At 45.6% G+C, this 19,629-nt stretch overlaps 1 protein-coding gene across 2 annotated transcripts in view; it reads right to left on the reverse strand.

The window, feature by feature from the left end:
• sptb (spectrin, beta, erythrocytic) overlaps positions 1-19,629 on the reverse strand; it is a 41,036-nt gene that overhangs the window by 14,907 nt on the left and 6,500 nt on the right. The window contains exons 1-18 of one of the 2 annotated variants that reach the window (XM_035609598.2): positions 17,381-17,990; positions 12,245-12,396; positions 11,943-12,116; positions 10,527-10,624; positions 9,588-9,668; positions 9,300-9,415; positions 9,043-9,155; positions 8,758-8,945; positions 7,705-7,822; positions 6,939-7,097; positions 5,995-6,297; positions 5,759-5,909; positions 4,275-5,145; positions 4,018-4,155; positions 2,848-3,607; positions 2,379-2,581; positions 712-802; positions 244-390 (exon numbers count right to left, since the gene is read on the reverse strand). In XM_035609598.2, coding sequence (XP_035465491.2) covers positions 244-390; positions 712-802; positions 2,379-2,581; positions 2,848-3,607; positions 4,018-4,155; positions 4,275-5,145; positions 5,759-5,909; positions 5,995-6,297; positions 6,939-7,097; positions 7,705-7,822; positions 8,758-8,945; positions 9,043-9,155; positions 9,300-9,415; positions 9,588-9,668; positions 10,527-10,624; positions 11,943-12,116; positions 12,245-12,396; positions 17,381-17,975 — 4,458 coding nt within the window. In that variant the 5' untranslated portion in view covers positions 17,976-17,990. Of the gene's footprint in view, positions 1-243; positions 391-711; positions 803-2,378; positions 2,582-2,847; positions 3,608-4,017; positions 4,156-4,274; positions 5,146-5,758; positions 5,910-5,994; positions 6,298-6,938; positions 7,098-7,704; positions 7,823-8,757; positions 8,946-9,042; positions 9,156-9,299; positions 9,416-9,587; positions 9,669-10,526; positions 10,625-11,942; positions 12,117-12,244; positions 12,397-17,380; positions 17,991-19,629 lie in introns of those variants that run through there. The other variant, XM_035609597.2, reaches the window with a different exon arrangement.

Here is a 19,629-nt window from a genome sequence, read left to right on the forward strand (position 1 = left end):
ACTGTACTTGATGCTAAATACTAACCACATGAAATCTAATGTGGGATCCTTAAATAGGCATCTTTCTTACTTACTAACTTACTATTTCGCTTACTTACTGTAATAGCAACAGTTTGCATTGTGTAGGTAAAAAAAAAAAAAACAAGCATTAGTAGCTGTTAAAATCCAATATAAAGACAAATGTGCAGCTCTGGCGACGTCTCATTTGTTTAATCTAGGCGTGAATGTTCTCCTGGAACAGACCTGGTCCACTTTGTTGAGCCAGTCCTTGTTGGAGGCCAGCTCGGCCATGAAGGCCTGGTGTTTCAGCCACTTGCTGTGGAGGTTCCTGGCCTCGTCGTACGACGTGTCCTGGGCCGTCAGCATCTTCTCGTTGATCCACAGCGTCAGCTGGAGTACGGAGATGAAGAGATGTTAGAGATTAGAAGAAAAGAGAAACTGGGAAACTGGAAGAATAGCTGCTAAAGATCAATATTTCAAGTTTGTGTAGAGGTGACTTCACACAAGTAGGACTTACTTCTTTATCTTTTGACCACGTAACAACACGGCAATTAACCAAACGTAACCCCAATCCCAAATATGGGAAATAGAAATGTAGTATAAGACATTATCATTTAGTACTGCTGTGTAGTACTAAACTGTGTTTGGCAAATTGACTCCAATAATTACCCAGCGATTGCATGAACTAAACTGAACTGACGGTGAACTCACGTCATGAGTGTTTTGCAGGAAGTGCTGCAGGTCGCGGTTATCTCTGAGCTTCTCGGACACCTCCTGGGCTCTTCTTTTATTTTTGTCATGCCTGAAGGTCACACGGGGAAGATAAGAAAGGAAAATAACATTAAAAATACAACTGCTCGCATATCTTTCTCTTTCCTCGACGCCTCTCCCTCAGCGACATAACTCAGACAACACAAGATGCAGTGAGTAAATCCACACCAGCTCCTCCACCGGACACAGCGACGCAAAAGAGTTGACTGCTTCTCGGCTGCACGGAGGAGAAGAAGCGCTCACACTTAAAGATCAATATCCATTATCGCGGGCGCCCGTCGAGCAGGTAAATCGAGGGAGTCAAGGGGAAATGCTCCGGTGCACCTCTTTACCGCCTCTTGTTGACACTAATGTTACACTGGTAAGGAAGCTGTTTCACTGGAAAATGGTTTTCTACACAAGAACAGAGCATGTACAGTATTGATCAAACTGCGTAAATGGATTTTTTTGTTTTACCGTACGTAAGGACTCAAAATAAATGTTAAGTTACCTTAAGTTCATTAAGAGTAGATCTTTGAAGGCTGTGGAGCAAAAACAGGTTGGCACCTTCTAAAACATGTTTTGTAGGGATTGTGTAAAATATTGAAGAGAAGCTTCAAATATTGATCTATTTAAAAAAAAATTAAAAAAATAATGTCTTTAGTCTGTTTTTTGTATATTTTATTGTTTATAGATATGTTTCTCACATATTCTAGTGGTTTTATCATTTATTATTATTTGTATTGCTCCTGACTCAGATTGTTTTAGTGTTGACATTTGTACTGTCGTACCATAAGTTCGTGAGTCATCTGTTAAATATCTTTGAATTGCACTAACGTGTAAGAAAGATTTAAACAAATAAAATCAATTGCATTTAATTCGAACAGCTATTGCAACCGGGGATTGGATTTTGGGAAGGATGGAGATCCAGATGTGGATCCAGGAATTGTTTTTGAAGGTGAAACAGCATGCACTGTAGGTGGGGGATCGCTCAGCCTTGGCAAAGGTCTGCGCTCTCTGAGTGCTCTCGTCTCTTCTCCTTTTTTAAATTTCACTCATCAGTATGTTACTGAATTCTCCTCATGCAGCTCATTCAGTAGCAGCAGAATGTTGTTTCCTTTGTTTCATTTTCAGCTTACTTATTATTTTTCCCATCTATTTTTCATCAACCCTAATATGAATATTTTAAATTAATTACACAGTTTTTCATTTTACATGTCACAAAAACAAAATTAACTTCCTAGAAAAAATAGATAACACACGTTTTTGCAGAACAAACGCATCACAGAGAAGAGTAGAAAGAATTAAGAATTAACAAAAGGGGATGATGTAGGGTAAATAATTATGAATTCCTGCTGCCAGTTCATAAATGTGTGTTGCTGTTAAATGTTATTCTAAACGTGGGAATCTGTCGCTTTGTTCATCACGCTGTAAAGAATTTCCTCACTCTCAAACTGTCTCTGTACAAGCTTGATAAACACTGGCCCACGGTTTTAGAACCAAAAAAAACTACATTATTCACATTTTCCCTCACCACAATATTTTAAACAGACACAACAAAGATCCGTCAAATGTCAAAGACCAGCACATGATGACACTTGAAATGACCGCACACCGCGACGACTGACCTGTCTTGGATGGAGTCCATTTTGTCCTGAACCTTCTCAGAGTACAGGTTGTTGCTGTCGACCAGCCGCCGTCCGCCCTGCAGGGCGCCGTCGATCTTGTCCTCGTTGGCCTCCATGGTGCTCACAAAGTCCTCATGCTTCTTCAAAGCCTTCTCTGCGCCGGCCAAGGTGTCGGGCTTGTCTATGTGGGCCAAGGTGTACTCCTGCAACAAGAGCAGCCAAAACAAAAGAAAAGACAAACAGCTGAACCAAGTTTACCGTGTTATGTGACAAACACACAGCGTGGGGAACTGACCGCGCTGCATTCTTCCGTTCCACATACTTTTAAATACCTGTAGCTTTACTTACCCCATCGTTAACAATCTCACCATAACTCTGTAAGTAACTGACGCGTCTTCTATTCAAAGACAGACACATTTGAGACTTAATTTTAAATTATTCCTACACCAAACAATCAACAGTACAGTACCTGGTTGTTGAGGATGGCCGATACCGCCTTGCCATCTCTCATGAACTGCTGGAAGCCCAGACCCTGGTCCAGGAGGTTCTTGCGACTGTCCCACATCTTCTGCAGCTCGTACCATCCGCGGTCCATGCCTTTCAGCCTCTGCTCCAGCTGCTGGTACTGGGGGTCGTCCTCCTGACCCTGCGTGACCTGCGCGCCGGTGTCCCTCACGCGGTGATAGTCCTCCTCGTGGTTGCTTATGTCTTCCCGCACTGCGTCGTGCAGGCTGAGCTGCTCCTCGGCCTCCGGCAGCGTGGCGGGCAACTCCTCCGACGCCACGGCCTTCTGCATCTTGAAAAGCCAGGACTGGAAGTCGTCCATGTCCTGGAGGAAGGTCTGCAACTTGCTGACCTCGCCCAAGGAGTCCTCTCTGTCTTTCAGAGTCTTCTTCAGCGCGTCCCAGGCCGCGTCCAGTTCCCCTCTGCGCGCCAAGATGTCGGCTGCGTTCTCCGGGTGATCCTCCGCCAGCTGGTCGGCCTCGTCCCTCAGGAAGGTCATCTTGGCATCGATGGCGGCTAGATCTCTCTCGATGCCAAACAGCTTCCTCTGGATGGTCATGACGGCAGCCAGGTCGTTGCCCAAGTCTTGTGTGGACTCGATCAGCCGCGTCTTGTCTCTGATCCAGGCCTCTGTCTCGTCACACTCAAGGCCGTAGTTGTGCAGACTGACGGCGGAATCCACTTTCCTCTTCTTGTCCTCCACCATGGCCTTGAACGCCTCCCACCTGAAAAAGAATCATTTATTGCCATGTTATTGCACTCTTGTTTGAAACTTTGGGTATTTTTCCTTATGTTGGGGAAAACCGTAAGAAAAATTTGTGTAATTTCTTTTGAAGGCATATAAATCATTAATGTATTACTCTGTTTTTACTGGACACTTAATTCTTCATACGGTATTCGTTTAATTGCTATGCGGTTAATAAATGAATCAGCAATTAGAAGAATTGGAATTATTCAAAAGACATAGACCTTTAAATTAAACGTCGTGAATGCCTCTGGTAGAAGATTAAAAATTGAAACGTTAATTTTGTGTTTCCTCTTGGGTATATCTCTAAATGATTTGTCAGAAATGTTGACACGGGGATGAACGGTAAAAAGGAAGGCACGTTTTCGAAAGATAATGTGTACAAATCACCTCGTATTCAGTCGCGTCTGACATTCCTTGACCTCTTTGGTGCGAGGGTGTCTGCTGTCCTCGAGGCGTTTCACAGCTTTGTTGACGTCGTCCACTCGCGACTGGACATTTGCCATATCTTGAGCTAGAATGCTCAACCTGAAATAAAGAAGGGTCGCGGGTTAAAAACAAATAAAAACTGTGCAATCTCCACAAACACATTTGTAACCAAACCAGTATTTGCAAATGATTCTGTATCAGACAGAAACACTTAGTACCTGTTCTGTACCACTTCCAGATCTTCCAGCTTCTCCGGCACCTCTAAGCCCACCAGCCACGTCTCCTTCTGGCCCATCCAGAGCTCGCAGGCGTCCGTCTCACTGACGATGGTGTACAGGGCCATGGTGTCTTCGAGCTTCTTCTGCCTCAGGTCAGCCAGAGACAAGAGTTCCATGTAGAGGTCCTTGATGTCTTTGAGACGCCTCTGGATGTCGGGAGTGTTCAGCAGCTCCTCTGGCAGCGCGTTGGCCTGCTTCGACAGAGCTTCGATTGTGGCCCCGTTCTTGATCGCCTCGTTCCTCAGGTCGTTGTGCCTCTTGAGCAGCCGCCGAGTCGTGTACTCATCGTGGCCGACGTCCTCGTTGCTCATCTGCCTCTTGGCGTCCAGCAGCCAGGCCTTGAGTTCGTCAGCGTCTCCCTGGAACTGGAAGAACCTCTGAGTGTCCTGCAGGTTCTGTTTCCGGAATGCCGCCAGCTCCTCCAGTTGCTCCCATTGCCTCCTGAGGTCGTCCATGCTTTCTTGGACCTTAGGGGAGCCGAAGTGCTTGGCCTGGATCATCTTCCCGCCCTCGGCCAAGACCTGTTCGAGGTTGGCGCGGCGGGCCCCGAGCTCGTCCTCGAAGGCGCTGTGTTTGCTCTGGAGCACCAGCACGCTCGTCAGGTCCCTGCCATAATCCAGGGAGGAGAAAAGGTGCTCCTTCTCCCGGATCCAACTCTCCAGCTCCGTCACCTCCCACAGGAAGTTCCAGAAGCGGCGGGACTGCTCCAAGCGAGCCCTGCGCTGGGCCGCCAGGGCACAGAGCTCCTGGTAGCACAGGTCCAGGTGCTGCACCCTGTCCCGGATCACCTGGGGATCGCATGGCTTGTAGCCTGGATGGGGAAGAAAAGGACAACAACTGTTACGTTCTGTATATTTGCTTGCGTCTTCTCTGGGTTCTGGGACGCTGTAGTCTTTGTCAGTGTAAACTGGGTAGAGAGCAGGACATATACTGGTGATGATGATGGATTATCATAGGCCTGAAACACACAGACACTCTTATGTACATATCTATCGTCATTGTAGAGTCTCTAAACCACCCAGTTTACCCATATCTGTGATTGCAGAAAATACAAGTGGCCACGGCGACAACAGATTCCACAAATGAGGGCCAAATTAAAAATGTTGTGTCACCACTGGGCAATTATTACAACCTTTTTCAGATTATAGAAAATGCATATTAATCACAGATAGGTCACAAACTTCACATGCAGGTAAAAAAACAAAATCAGACCAGAAAAAAGACCGGACAAAGCATCTGATGCTGACGTTTGCCAGACTCGATCCTAACAACAAGTTTCATCTACTGATACAGTATATGCTCAAAAAGTGTTGAGGTTTGACACCTGGCTCAAGTTGAGCTCCACGGCCTTCCCTCCACTTAGTGTCATCATCCCCACTAAAACCACATGACAACTAGTTTTGCCAGGGGGCCGCTGCACTTACTATCTCCATTTGCAAACTGGAGAGCAGCAGCACTGGCGTTGTGCACCCGCTCTGCCTGCAGGGCAATGTCATTCTCCAACAAGGCATGTTTCTGTAACAGGTCTTCGACTTCCAGCAAGTGTTTCCCAAAGTCCGGAGACAGCAGCCGAGCCTGAGGGATATAATCAAACCATATGGTCAGTTTACTCTATGGAAAATGTGTAATGTTAGTCCGTATTGCTTCCTTCGTTCTCCACCTTCATGTCGTCCATCCAGCTGATAATGTACAGCATCTCCTGGAAGATCCTCTGCAGCGTCAGGTTCTTGTCCAGGCGCCCGCCACGAGCCTTCAGCAGCTCCTGCAGGTAGTCCCAGAGGCGCAGGACGTTGTCTTTCCGCGCGTCGATCCGCTTGGCGTCGTGGTAGCGCTCCGACTCCAGCTCCCTCGAGATGGCCACCAGGGACTTGACGCGCTCCTCGTACGCTGCGATGTCCGTCTCGATGGCGTCGTGCTTCTTCTTGGCCGCCTCCACGGCCGGCAGGTCGTAACCAAAGTTGTCCTGAGGAGAAGCGAGGGCAGAGAGAGGTTCAAGTACAGTTTGGAAATACTATACTTCAGGATTTGATTTCCTTTTTTTTGAACTTAACTACTAATCTTTTCAGAGGCAAATTTACATTTGACTTTTCTACTTTTATATTTTTTGAAAATTATTACTATTAACTTAAAATAATAATACAATAATTTTATAAAATATGATCCATTGTGTCTGATTTAAACTACCTAGGAAACAAAGCAGCTCCACTCGGCACAGCTCATAACACACATAATGATTGTATTTCCTCAAGAATAAATTTGAATGTAGGATTTTTTTTTTCGGATTTTAATACTTTTTAATTTTCTGTTTCTTAGCTACCTCTTTGAAAATGTTCTGCTTCTGCTCACCTCTCACTTTTTGGGCTCATAAAGTTTCTATCTGGTGTCATCTCTCCATGTTTGGGAGGCAATCTGTCTCTGGTGTTTACCTCACATCATCAATAATCAGGTGCACAAACAAACAAACAAACTGCCACTTCTATTAATTAACTGTAAAAATTAAACGTGTTGATTTTTATTTGATTAGGGATTTTCAGAGATACCTTGGTAAAAATATTCTGATAATGACATCATTTACTGTCCAAGGCTTTGTCGTCGACGGTTTACCTGGGCCACTAGTCTCTGGTTCTCCAGGAGCCACGTCTCCCTCATGGCCGCCTTCCTGTCGAATCTTCTCGCCATCTGCTCCAGCTTCTCCTGTCTGATCAGCTCGTCCCTCAGGACGCGCTCGCGCTCGTGCTCCGCCCTCTCCAGACGCGCCCACGCCTGCACGCAGACGACGAGGTGGTTCATTAGGATTTTTGCCGGTTAGACGTCGTAAAGTCGACGGCAACAGCACGACCCTATCTGAGGGGCCGCGCAATTCAGAGCGTAACTAACCATTATTTTCAGATTTCTGTTTCATCACTGTATTTTTCTTTGGATGTATTTTCTTTTGATAAAGCATTCGGTCAATGAAATGTCAAATTGTGGGAAAAGGTCACAATGTCTTTACATATCTTTTTTATTTCTTACCAATTATTGATAACTTACAGATATTCAACAACATTGATGAAAAAAGAAATACAAAAAGAAGCAAATTCTCAAATCTACAAAACTGTAACCTGAAATTGTTGGAGGCGTTTTTGCTTAATAATACGACGATTACCAAGATGCCAAAATTATTACTGATTATAATTTTTTTGTCGATGTACTTGTCCATTAATCGACTAATTGTTTCAGTTCTACTTATGATTACTGGGAACGTATTCCTAATTTTGATCCGTCACAGTAGGAAATACTGCAGATCCCAATTTATTTGTGGTTACATTGCTCTCTGCTTTTTTTTGCGCTGGTTCTGTTTCGTGTCCTCGTGCTGCTCAGGCAAACTCACTCTGTTGATATCTGCGACCAGGGCCCCCTCTTTAGGCGTGAAGACCCTCTGGTTGTTGGCCCTCATACGACTCTGGATGGTGAAGAGCAGCACCTCCAGGTTTCCCTTCTCCTGAAACCTGAAGGAAAACAAACACGAGACGTCGCACAAAGAAGGTTTAGTCGCAACTGAGTCCACCTGGGGGACTGGAATGGATAATGAAACGGCTGTTTTAAGTATGACGTTCAAACAATGATGATCATTAATCAAACTACTTGCACTTAACTTTGTGAGTTGAAACAAGGTTTATCTTGAAGTTGAGTTTACTCACGTTTTCAAGGCAGCCATTGAACTTATACTTTTTATGTCGAACCACCTTGATATGTTTTTTTACAGTGAAGGGACTAGGGTTAGGGTTAGAGGCCAATTCACAAATTAAAAAGTATGGGCCGAGAACAGGACATGCTGAACAGAAATACCACAAGGTAGCGCCAAAAATATTAATTTGAATGTGAGATGTTCAACGATCTACTGAAGATGAAAACAATGGCCGGTTTGAAATATGTTCAAACTCATGTTAAGTCATGTACCATTTCAGGAATATTGTATATTTCTATGCATTTAAGAGGTTGTGCTGATTTTTGGACTTCCTCTCTGTTTGGTATTGTAATACTGCAGTTAGCTAAATATGAATAATTTTTTATGTAAGCATTATGTTTTCTTTACACTTCAAATATCTCTGCTCATTCCAACACATGGACACTTTTCTCCTGCACAACCTGTACACCTGAAACCCATATTGCACATATTTTAGAAAAAAAAATAAATATTTTTTATAGTTTATTGTATAGTTTTTCACATGTTGCTCTTATATTTTAAGTTCCCGTCTTTATCTTTATCCTTGTAATCAGAGTACTTTTTAATTTGCTTTATCTTTGCCCTTATTTTTTCAACCCACTATGAATTCCTTGTATTTGAAAACCTACTTGGCAAAATACATGATTCTGATTCTGATCAGAAAATACAGGATTCAGAGATTGTATTTACATCAGATTGAGTGCAATGCAGACTCACTTGGGCGGCTTCTCCACAGTGCGGTAGGTGTTGAAGGCCTGAAGCTGCTGCTGGACTCCGGTCAGGGAGTTGGCCAGTTTTCGGTTGTTCAGCACGATGATGGTCTGCTCGATCCACGTCAGCAGGTCTGACGCCAGCGTCTCGTACTTATCAATCATCTTCTCCGTCTCGATGGCGTGATCCAGAACCTGGAAGTCGGAAGACGATCAGGGATTTACAGGCTCAACAGAACTCACATTGGGGGAGAGACGGAGAGAGAAAGTGTGCGTCACGTTTCCATCTCACCTTTCCAACTCGCTTGCCCTCGACGGCGAGCTGCTTCATCTTGGAGAAGTAATGGTAGAATGCCACGACGTACGTGATGATGGACTTCTCATCTGGGTTCTCTGTGAACACATCTACACAAGGAAATGGAAGACACGGTCAGTCGCACAGCCAAGCCAGAGACATCACTGGTCCCGAGGCCTTTTTTTTTCCACCAGGCTTAAAGCTCATAAACATTTATTTCTACGTGAAGGGCACAGCCGCCGTCAGCCACTCGCCTTCTGGGTCTAACAGTTTGGTCACACCGAGCCTCTGCTCTGCCACGTTGAAGGCGTTGTGGAGGTTGTGGGTCGGGTTGGACCTCTTCAGATTGTTATAGTCCACGAGATCTGGCCTGGGGGAGAAATATGGAGAGGGCAAAAAGTGGAAAAACAGACAATGAGGCAGAGAAAGAGAAGAAGAAGAATGACGAGGAGGAGGAGGAGAGACACTGAGCAGACGGGGTCTCGTGGGTGTTTACATTTCAGGGCCGGTGAGAGTGGACTTGGACATTCATCTCCCCTTACCGGTGTTTGTGTATGAGAGCGTTGAAGGCCATGCCGTCTTTCCAGCTGGTGGTGAAGTTTGTGATGTTGACGTTGGGATATCTGGAAAAAACAAACAACAACAGCCAAGTTGATGTCACCGACTGAACACGAGGGACGTTGTTCAGGAGCTCCTGTTTTAAATCAATGTCACTATGCATCACTGAGACGCAGAAGGTGAAGCATTTCTCAGGGACAAATGTACTTTTACTCCACAACATTCATTCGATACTTTTAGCACTAATTACTTTCCGGATTCAGAATAATAACACAAAATATGGATACACAGGAGAAAATATGATTTGCATATATCTTTAAAGTGGATTCTTGATGCATGATGGATACTTGGTACTTTAAGTATACTCAGATTTTTTAATGCATATTTTTTCTCAAGTCAAATTTGGAGTTTTGAGTACAGTGTAGTATTTTTACACTCAGTGCAAGTATTTTTATGCGTCTAAAATTCTTAAGAGCAATTCACTAATTTGCAGTTTGTATTATGTTGTATAATGGATTTTCTGGATTTAATTCATATTTTTAATCATACTAATTTCAAATTGATGTAATTTTTATCAAATGACATGTTTAATTATTTTTTAATTCCAATTTTATTAATGACATTAAAATAAATTTAACAATTTGGCAAAACCTATTTTAATTGTAAAAACTTGAAAAACATGAAAATAATAATGGTAATTAATTTTCTTTCCAAGATACTGACCGATGCTTTACATGAGAAATTAAATGAGTAAAAAACAACTGAGTTTTGAATTACAGCGCCCTGAATACTCGCACACCAGACATTTTTTTACTATTAAAAGATTAACAGCCGCGCACAAGACTGGATTCCCGTTCACACACTATCCCACGGGGGATGTTTACAACAGCATGGCGATGCCAAAGGTCACACACCCCACTTACCCTGCAGTTTTCATCTGACACCACAGAAGAAGAGCGTCCTTGGCTGAGCGCGTCTCCTTCTGGTCCGCCTGGCCCGTTTCCACGACGATGTCCTGGATCTGACGAGGAGGAACAAGGAGACACAGCTGGATGGTAAATAATGGAACTTAACTAATGATCGCGACGTTTTTGCGATCAAACGGGAACAAGTCGCAGCGGAGGACGGGAAAACCTAACTGACGGCGACGTGTCGCTAATAGGATGCACCGGTGGGGAACATGTTGGTGAAGTGGCACAAATATCCCTCTGATATACATCATTCATCATAGCTTGGAGGTTGTTGTGTTTTATCCGTGTAAAACAAAAACTTATCTCAAGTGATAAATCATTAATGTAATTAGACGACTGGAATATCACAAACCTGAGCCTAAAATCCAATTGATAGGAAAAGGGGGGGGGGGGGGGGGGGGGGGGGGTAATTAGTCCGGTTCTTATTATCCCACACAGTGAGCCCAGTAATTAGAGCAGAGATGTGATCAGAGAGACGGGTCCTGAGAGAGGGCTAAATTTAGCCGGCTTTGCTTCTCCTTGTTTAATGTGGACTGAAAAGATAGGGACGGGACTAAAGTGAACTTTTTTTCTTTCTTCTTTTTACAAGGCTGAATAATGCAGCAGGCCATATTGTTTGAACCAACGTGTCTAAAAATAACAGTATTGCTGTCAAATTAAAAATAAATATCTGGCCCCCCCCCCCCTCCGAGGAAGATGAAAGTTGAGTCAAACAGACGTGTGCTGATGTTCTGGATGTTGCTCGCAACAGCAGATGATGATGAGTCGTCGCGTTCGAGGGGGGAAAAAGAAAAAGTCCAAAAATCCTCCCAAGGCTGCCGCAGGAAACTGTGTCTGCGCTACAACAATCAACAATCAGACGCTCGTCTGTTGAAGCGCAGCGGGCTGATTGCATTTAGATGCAAATAAAAACACAATTAGGATGTGATTAAGGAAGCCGAGCCCACGCTGTGATTCTATTTAGGCAACTGTGCTCTTAAGTCGATGTAAGCGCAGTCGTAGTAAAAGTACAATGGTGATTATAGCGTAGAGACGCGCAGCGCATACAGAGTGAACTGTGGTCGGGCAGCACGTGATTTTGATTTGCATTTCTTTCTTCTTTTTTTTTTACATTGATATCACGTGCATAACTGCAATGGTAACATTTCTAGTTGAAAGAAAATCCAAAGCAACAAGATTGTTGTTAAAAATTAATGCTTGGATATAACACCAAGTAAATTTTTTAGCAAGAAAATTTCCACTTTAGATGATTTTAGTTTATTATAAATGGGTTAAAACATTATGGGGAGTAGGGAGTATTATTATTTTAACATTGTTGTTATTAGTATTATTATTATCTGGGCTTTTAGTGAAGCCCCCCAAGTTTACCTGGAAGCGCAGGATGATGGTCCAGATGAGGCCGAGGATGAGGCGATGGTTGCCGTCGACGATGTCGTGGGAACCCATGTTCTCCAGATGGACCCTCTGCTCTTTGAGGAACTGCAGAGCCTTGTCCACGTTCTCCAAACAGTGGATACGCATCCGGCCCCTCGTTGGTTTTGGCTACGGACAGGGGAAGGAAAAACAATGAAGAGAAGAGTGACCTCATGAGGGTTGGAAATAATGCAGAGAAATATATTTTTTAAAAAGGGAAGAGAACAAACTGTAAGGTGTAACAGATAAGTCTTTACCAGCCGTTCCCCGGACAGCACCTCCAGCAGTTTAATGAGCATGCGTCCGTCCCGCAGGTCCAGGTAGAGGTCGGAGATGCGACAGCCGACCCGCGACAGGATGGAGTTGACCCATTTAGTGAAAGTCTTCTTCTGGACCGCCTCGCGCTCATCTGTCGGGAGCACGGAAGTTGAGGAAGAACATGAGCTCCATGAATAATGAAAAAACCTTTCACAGCTGCAGAGCAGCACCGCTGGAGCTGGTAGGGATTTACTGTCTAACACAAAAGCGTAGACTCCAGGCCGGTGGATGCCCTGGGAGACTGAAGGAATTGGAATATTGGCATTACAGACATTTTAGCATTTGTCTGTGGACAATCTGCTCCAGAGACAGAAACTGCAACAGAACTTCAGGTATTTATTAACAAGGCGAATCTAACTCCTGTGCAAAGCCTCCCGTCACATCCGATCCACACTCCTCTGCAACGATATTATACTGAACAATCAAAAGAAGAGATGAGCTGCAGGATTAGGGCTGCGACTAACGATTCTTTGGATTATTTTCCCCGATTAATCGATTAGTTGTTGAAAAATGTCGAACATGACGTTTTGTTTTGTCCACACACCAAAGATATTCAGTTTACTGTCATAGAGGAGCAAAGAAACCAGAAAATATTCACATTTAAGAAGCTGAAATAATAGAATAAATTGACTTGTTTCTCCATAAAAACTACTTGAACCGATTAATCGAACATCAAAAAAACTGTGCATCTGTAATGTGGAGGAAAACATTCAGACATATTGGATTGGGTTTGATTGGCGTAGGTGTGGCGTGGAGCATTCACGCCGACATTCCTCGAGTGCATTTCTGTGCCTGGATAAAGGCGCAGAGAGAGACACGGAGAGTACAAGCACCAGACCAGGAGAGGTTTACGGCAGGATGACCCATTTTAAATCATATGTCAGAGAACGGCCGACGAGCCTCCTACTCAGCAGCATAAGCAAAACCAGTTGTGACGGGACTATATGTCAACATTACCCAATTTACAATATCGTGCAGCGTATGATAAGTTTTTGTCTGTGGACACACTCAATGTGAATGAGGACGGGGGTGGTGGGATTGGTGTTTTGCAAACTTTCTCTTATTGCAAGTCCACTTAAGCACAGTAAATAGCATGAGCAGAGTCTTACGTCGGATAATGCCATTACACATGTAGAAAGTAATAGAACCCCACCTGTGCCAGATTTCTGTATTTTATATCTTGCTTTTGATTTATTTAATACAACAACGGTCCCCAAACCTCTTGTAACATTTGAATGAAGATCTAAGTCTCACACACACACACACACACACACACTTCTTCAGCTTCTCCGGCCAAGTGCTGGCGATGAGACCGCCTCCTCTCAGTCGTCCCACCTCGCACCATGTGACTTCCCCTCGGTCTCGCCTGCCACGAGCTGCCCTGTTTATTTCCTGCTCCCAAATATGACTGCAAACTGCCGAGTGCAAAGGACTGCATCCTTAATGACTTGTGCAATAAATGATTCAGACCCCGAAGGCGGTGGAGAACAAGAATGGAAGAGCGGAAGAGGAGGAAAGGGTGGTAGAGAGAGAAAGAAGTTAGAGATATTGGATATTGGGAGGTAGAGGAGGAGGCGGATAAACTGGAGCAGAGGTAAAGCAGGGAAGAGGATGAAGAGAATGAAGAGGGGGCAGACGATGGAGGGAAAGACAGATCAGACAAAGTAATGGAGGGAGCGACTTTCAGCCTTCAGAGACCCAAACAGGAAATACCTATACACTAGCTAAGAATGACCTATTGAGCGCCTCAATGCTCCAGCTCCACCCTGAGCATCATCAAAGAGGAAGAAACTATTATGGCTTATTGTATGTAAAACACATGGCGCATGAAGGGTACAGTAAATAAATCATGCCTCACTCCGCTGTACAGCAGCAAGCGCCGCTCCACTACACTGCACACGGATCACCACCAGCCATGAAAAAGTAATGGCAATTAAAACGTCCAAATAACTCGGGGCTCCATTAGGAGGGATCACGTCATAATCCGTCAGCAAAAAACAACAACAACAACACTCCAACAACACGAGAACACATCCCGTCTGAACTATTTGGGATTTTTACAGAGAGAGGAAAATGAACGCACACCCCCGAAAACACATGCGATACCGTATCATCTCACCCCACGAGACCTTGAGAGGAGACGGTGCACACTGATGCTCCTGGCCACTTAGAGCAGGAGGAGGAGGAAGCATGAGCCCTCTTCCCGCTCATTATGACAGCGGCCCTCGGATGCTCGCTGCTGAACAAGCCTCTCAGCATCTGTCTGAAAACTACTCTCTGCTAGACCACAAAAAAATTACAGTGGAGCTTTGGCAGAGCCGGGGCATGATATTCAAATCATATCAGAATCAAGATAATCAATATAAATCTTAATATTGTGAGATTCACCAAATTGTATCTTTTCTTTAGGTAAGTCATACAATTCAAAACCTTATTCAATAAATTGAATTAAAGCATCTTAAAAGTGTTTCCCAAAGAAGGTATTGTTCCATAATATCTTCATATATTGATATTGAGGTATTTCTCTTTTAGATAAACTATCATGGTTTGTTGCCCGGAGCTAATTACCACCGTGTTTCTAAATTGAACTTCCTGAACATTGACTTTTGTCAAGATCCATTTTGCTGTTTGCGATATATAAACAATTACATATATACTTACAGATATCATGATAAAAAGTTATACTTCATTTAGAAAGATTCTCCTGAGTTAGTGATTTCAAAGACATCAAACACAAACACAAGCAGGAACTAACACGTTCCTCCCGAGCGGGTCCGGACATTTCCCAGGGTTTGCTATTCATATATGACGAACGCATCAGGGAAACTCTCTGAAACTCCCTCGATGTGTGTTACAGTAACCTAAGTTGAGAAGTGTCACAAACTCAGAATCTGAGAGTTTCTTTAGGAAGCTAACTTAACTAACTCCCAAACAAGGGGCGCATCATTTCATTCATGTTGATTCGAGCGTGTTTCTCGTTGCACGGCTGCACTTTGAGGTTTCGTATCTCAGTTGTGTGTTGTACGAGCAGGATTGCTTATTCATTTTTTTCACCGCTATCGTGTGTGTGAGCTGTAGCTGAGGGCAGCTTGTGTTCTTCAAAAGACAAATGAGACTTAGTTAGACTTTAGTTACAGCTCATGAACAGAAAGTGCATCCAGTAGTTCATACGATGGGCTGACCACAACCTGAGTTACTGTTCGGTTGCCGCTGCAACAGACACCGCTGCCATTGTCCTACTGTCAATTTACATTAATTAAAAATCACACATCAGTCGTGCATTCAACATTTGACGGGACGGGACCGCAGCTTCCTGTCACTTCTGAGCTGCGTGCCCCTTTTCCAACTTAGCAGCTTCTTCTTCTTCGTCGTCTTCTTCCTGCGTATCAGTGCAAGCATTACTAAACATTCCTCTGTTTCACATGCTTTTACTTAGTAATCTCTTATCCACTCTTTGACTCCGGTGAAAGCCCCATGACTTATTCATGCTGATGGATTTTCCCTGTACGCAAGCCTTGATCCGACTTTTCCCCCAGTCAGCTCTTACTGGACGTGGCCAGCTACACGCCTGAGTCATGGCACTGCCAGCGTCGCGTGTCCTGCGGACGTGAAGCCGTGTCTTTATTTGTCCACGAGTGAATGAAACAGCTCCTCCGTTACGCTTCCTCAAGACATGTTTTCTACAGCCGCTTCTCATTAACGCAAAGTTGACTTTCCAAGGTTTAGCGACGTGGTAAAGAGCCAAACAAGACCCGTATATTTCAACTAATGATGATTAAGAGAGATGCTCAAAAACACGGGGGAAGCAATACAGACACGACAGAAGGAAGCTGAAAAGCTAAAGGTCGATTGTGTTGCAAAAACAAATAAAACAACAGGACGGAAATAGGAAATTCTTTTTCTGCAACCAGGGCCGCAGAAATGGTCAAGAGCAATGATTGTGCCAAATTCCAAGAAAGACATTAGAGAATGAATGGCTACTCGAAATCGATAAATGAAAAAACACAGATAGTTTCCCATCTCGTTCGTTTTTCTGTTGTTGTTGTTGTTGTTCCATCCAAATTCATTTCGGTGCAATCTCAACCAGATCACGCATGACAGCAGGTAAATAAAAAAGTAAATAAAGAATTTCAGGGAAATGCAATCGGCAGATCGATACACTTTGGCACCAAAACACAAACAAACTTCCAACTTTGGGAGAGCTTTAAAAAGTTTACCGCCTCACATATCAGTCGTGTCTGCAGTCTTCAGAACCAGTCGATACTTGGAATCTAGCAAGGCCCGGGGGGGGGGGGGGGGGGCATGTTTCCCTCCCCTCTCTGTTCCTGCATCGTCTCTCCTCCATTTTTCTTCCCCTCACTAATGCACTCCTGTCATCGGGGAGTTGGATAGCATAGTGCAAGCTAACAAAAATCCACAGTGACGGCGAACCTCTCTCTTAAAACCTTAATAACACAGGCGCAGGGAGAAGTGGAAAACCATCAGAGAAATTCATTTTGTTTTTTTCATGCCACCAATAAAATCCTTCAGGAAAATAAAAGATTAGGATACGAAACACACGTTTGTTCTCCAGAAGAGTTTGTGAGGAGTAAGGGCCATGTGGAGAATAGGGGACAAGGAGTTAAAATGATGAATTTGTTTTTGCTATTTTAAAGAATTACCTCGCGGCGCATAATAACTACCAATAGCAATGAAGGGCTTTGGAGGGAAAGACATCACAACCTTTTTAGGAGTTTGCCCATGAATTATTCAAGGCCACGTCAGTGAACAATTGGGGCAGAGCCGCAGCTTACTTAATCTGCTCGATATATTTCATAGAAGCTATGGAAGCTCTGACTTTTGCCTTTTTCCAGTTCGCACAACGGGACGACCGGCCTCACACTTACGACACACACCGAGGCCCAACCTCCGTCCTGGCCTGAACACACACACAAGTTGGGGGAAGGCTGGGGCCGTGATTGTGAAAAAGTGGAGTGCCGGAGCAGGTGGACAAACTCTCTGAAACACACACACACGCACGCACGCACGCACGCACGCACGCACGCACAGTTCCGCCGCCAGGACCCGATCTGTACCTTGCAACTGCCTGAAGCGTCCTTCCAGGATGGAGTTGAAACAGATGTTGGAGGTGCTGAAACTCAGCCAGCGCGCTCGCTTCATACTCCTGGCCGAGGAGGACGAGGAGGGGGGGGGGGAGAGGATCGAGCCGGGGGGCGGAGGGTGAGGAGGGTGAGGAGGGTGAGAAGGGTGAGAGGACCGCTGACGTCTGGGGGTGCAGGAGGAGGAAGAGGAGGAGGATGAGGACAAGGGGGAGAGTCCCGCGGGGGCCACGGGAAGCGGGACATGCAGGAGGGTGCCGTTCCTCTCCGGGTGGTGCTCCGGCGCCTGCTGCTTGCCGCCGCCCCTCGCTGTCTTCTTGCTGTGGGCCCTGTGGACCGGCGGGGTGCTCCTGCTCCGGCTGCTGCTCACGCCGACCCGCACCGGGGCCTCTTTCTCTGCCGGGGTATAGGTCCGGCTGGAAGCCTCCTTGGTCCCGCCGCTGCCGCTGCCGCCGCTGCCGCCGCTCCGGGGGGCTGTGGCCTCCCTGCCGCTGGCCTTCAGGCTGATCTTGACCTCTCGGAGCCGGGGTTGACTTATAGGGGCGGCGCGCAGCAGGCACGGGCTGCTCATCTTGACCCCCACACAACAACAACAACAACAGCAGCAACGTCACGCAGCCTGGAGCTGGCAGAGGACCTTGGCTCTCCACGTCTCTCCTCTCCTCCGTCTCTTTGGCTCTCTGTCCTCCTTTTCCAGATCCCTCTCGTGCTCACTCCTCCCTCCCTCCCTCCCTCCCTCTTATTCCTCTTTTCTTTCTCACTCTCTCCCTGATGATGCTGTGCCTCCACTCTCAGGCGGCTCGCGGGCTCAGGCAGCCTTTCGTTTTCGGCTCAGAGTGGTTTTCTCCAGCTCCATCCATGCATACAATATGTCTCAATACGTCCACCTGCTCCCACGACCCCCCCCCCCCCCCCCCCCCCCCCTCTACCCAGCTCTCCCACACAGTCATGACATCACTGAATTTGAAACACACGACGCACTCGTTGTGATTTCCCGTGCCAACATGGAAACTGTCCTCAGGGGAATGTGTCCTTTTTTAATCTTGCATATAGGGGACGCGTGTAAATGACGGGCTATTCAATATGTTCTGTGCGAGCTCCGAAGGCACGCTGGATTCTTGCGTCTGAGTTCACATGCTGCAAATAAGCAGCGGGTGTCATTCAGAGCTTCTTTCATATCCTGCCTCTCTCTCTCTCTCTTCACTTCCCATTCTCCTTCTCCCACTTGCTCTCTCTCTCTCTCTCTCCCGCTAACAGGAAACACTGATTGCATTACAGAAACATCAGTGCAGCGGCACTCTGACACACATATCACCCACCGCACCGAAGTCTTCATCACTTAAAGAGACAGAAGGAGACAAGGCACATGCACACGATCCAAGGGATCGGATATCGAACCGCGATACTGTTTTTTATATCGACCGGATGTGTCTGGAGGCAGACACTGAGTGACAGATCAGATCAGACACTTCTTTATTGTGAGTCATTGTACAGTCCACTGCATGTACACCTGCCCCTGAGGCCTGCAGCCATTGGACAGTGCTAGCTGTCAATCATTCGTGGCGTTAAACACGACGCCAAATAAATGAATAATGATGCTCTGTCGCCATATCAGCTGACAGATGATATGTCAAACTTAAACTACTTCAAATGCAAAGTTATCAAATGGCAACACCATTATGGACATTATTTAGTGTTGTCAGGCACAGTTTGGTGTTTTAGTATGTAGAATCAGAACATTTAAGAATGACACCCAGCTCTTCCCAGAAGACCTGTTGCCACCGTGCAGACTTGCCACCTTGTGGCTGACCTCTGTTGTGTCTGCAGCCTAACGGGCGTGAACATCGTGTGACCCTTCGACTTTTCTTTTTTACGCTTCCTTCCACCGCAGAAACGCTGCTATTTTAAAACGCCGAGCAGCCGGCCCCACAGGTGGGCCGCAGCTTACCAGCTTAGCCAGAAATGCCAGAGATCTGTGCAATGGGCAGGCAAGACTGGCAGGGCAGCTGTCCAGATCGGTCAGACGGGGAACATTCTGGGAATGTGCAAGTGATCCCGGTCTCTTGCAGAGGGTGTGGAGCGCTGTCGGGGCCTCAGCTGCCGGGAATGTGTTACGCCACGAGATACATGCACACGGAAACGCGCGCGCACACACACACACACACACACACACACACACACACACACACACACACACACACACACACACACACACACACACACAC

The sequence above is a fragment of the Scophthalmus maximus genome, chromosome 15, assembly GCF_022379125.1.
Source record: "Scophthalmus maximus strain ysfricsl-2021 chromosome 15, ASM2237912v1, whole genome shotgun sequence".
NCBI lineage: Eukaryota > Metazoa > Chordata > Actinopteri > Pleuronectiformes > Scophthalmidae > Scophthalmus > Scophthalmus maximus.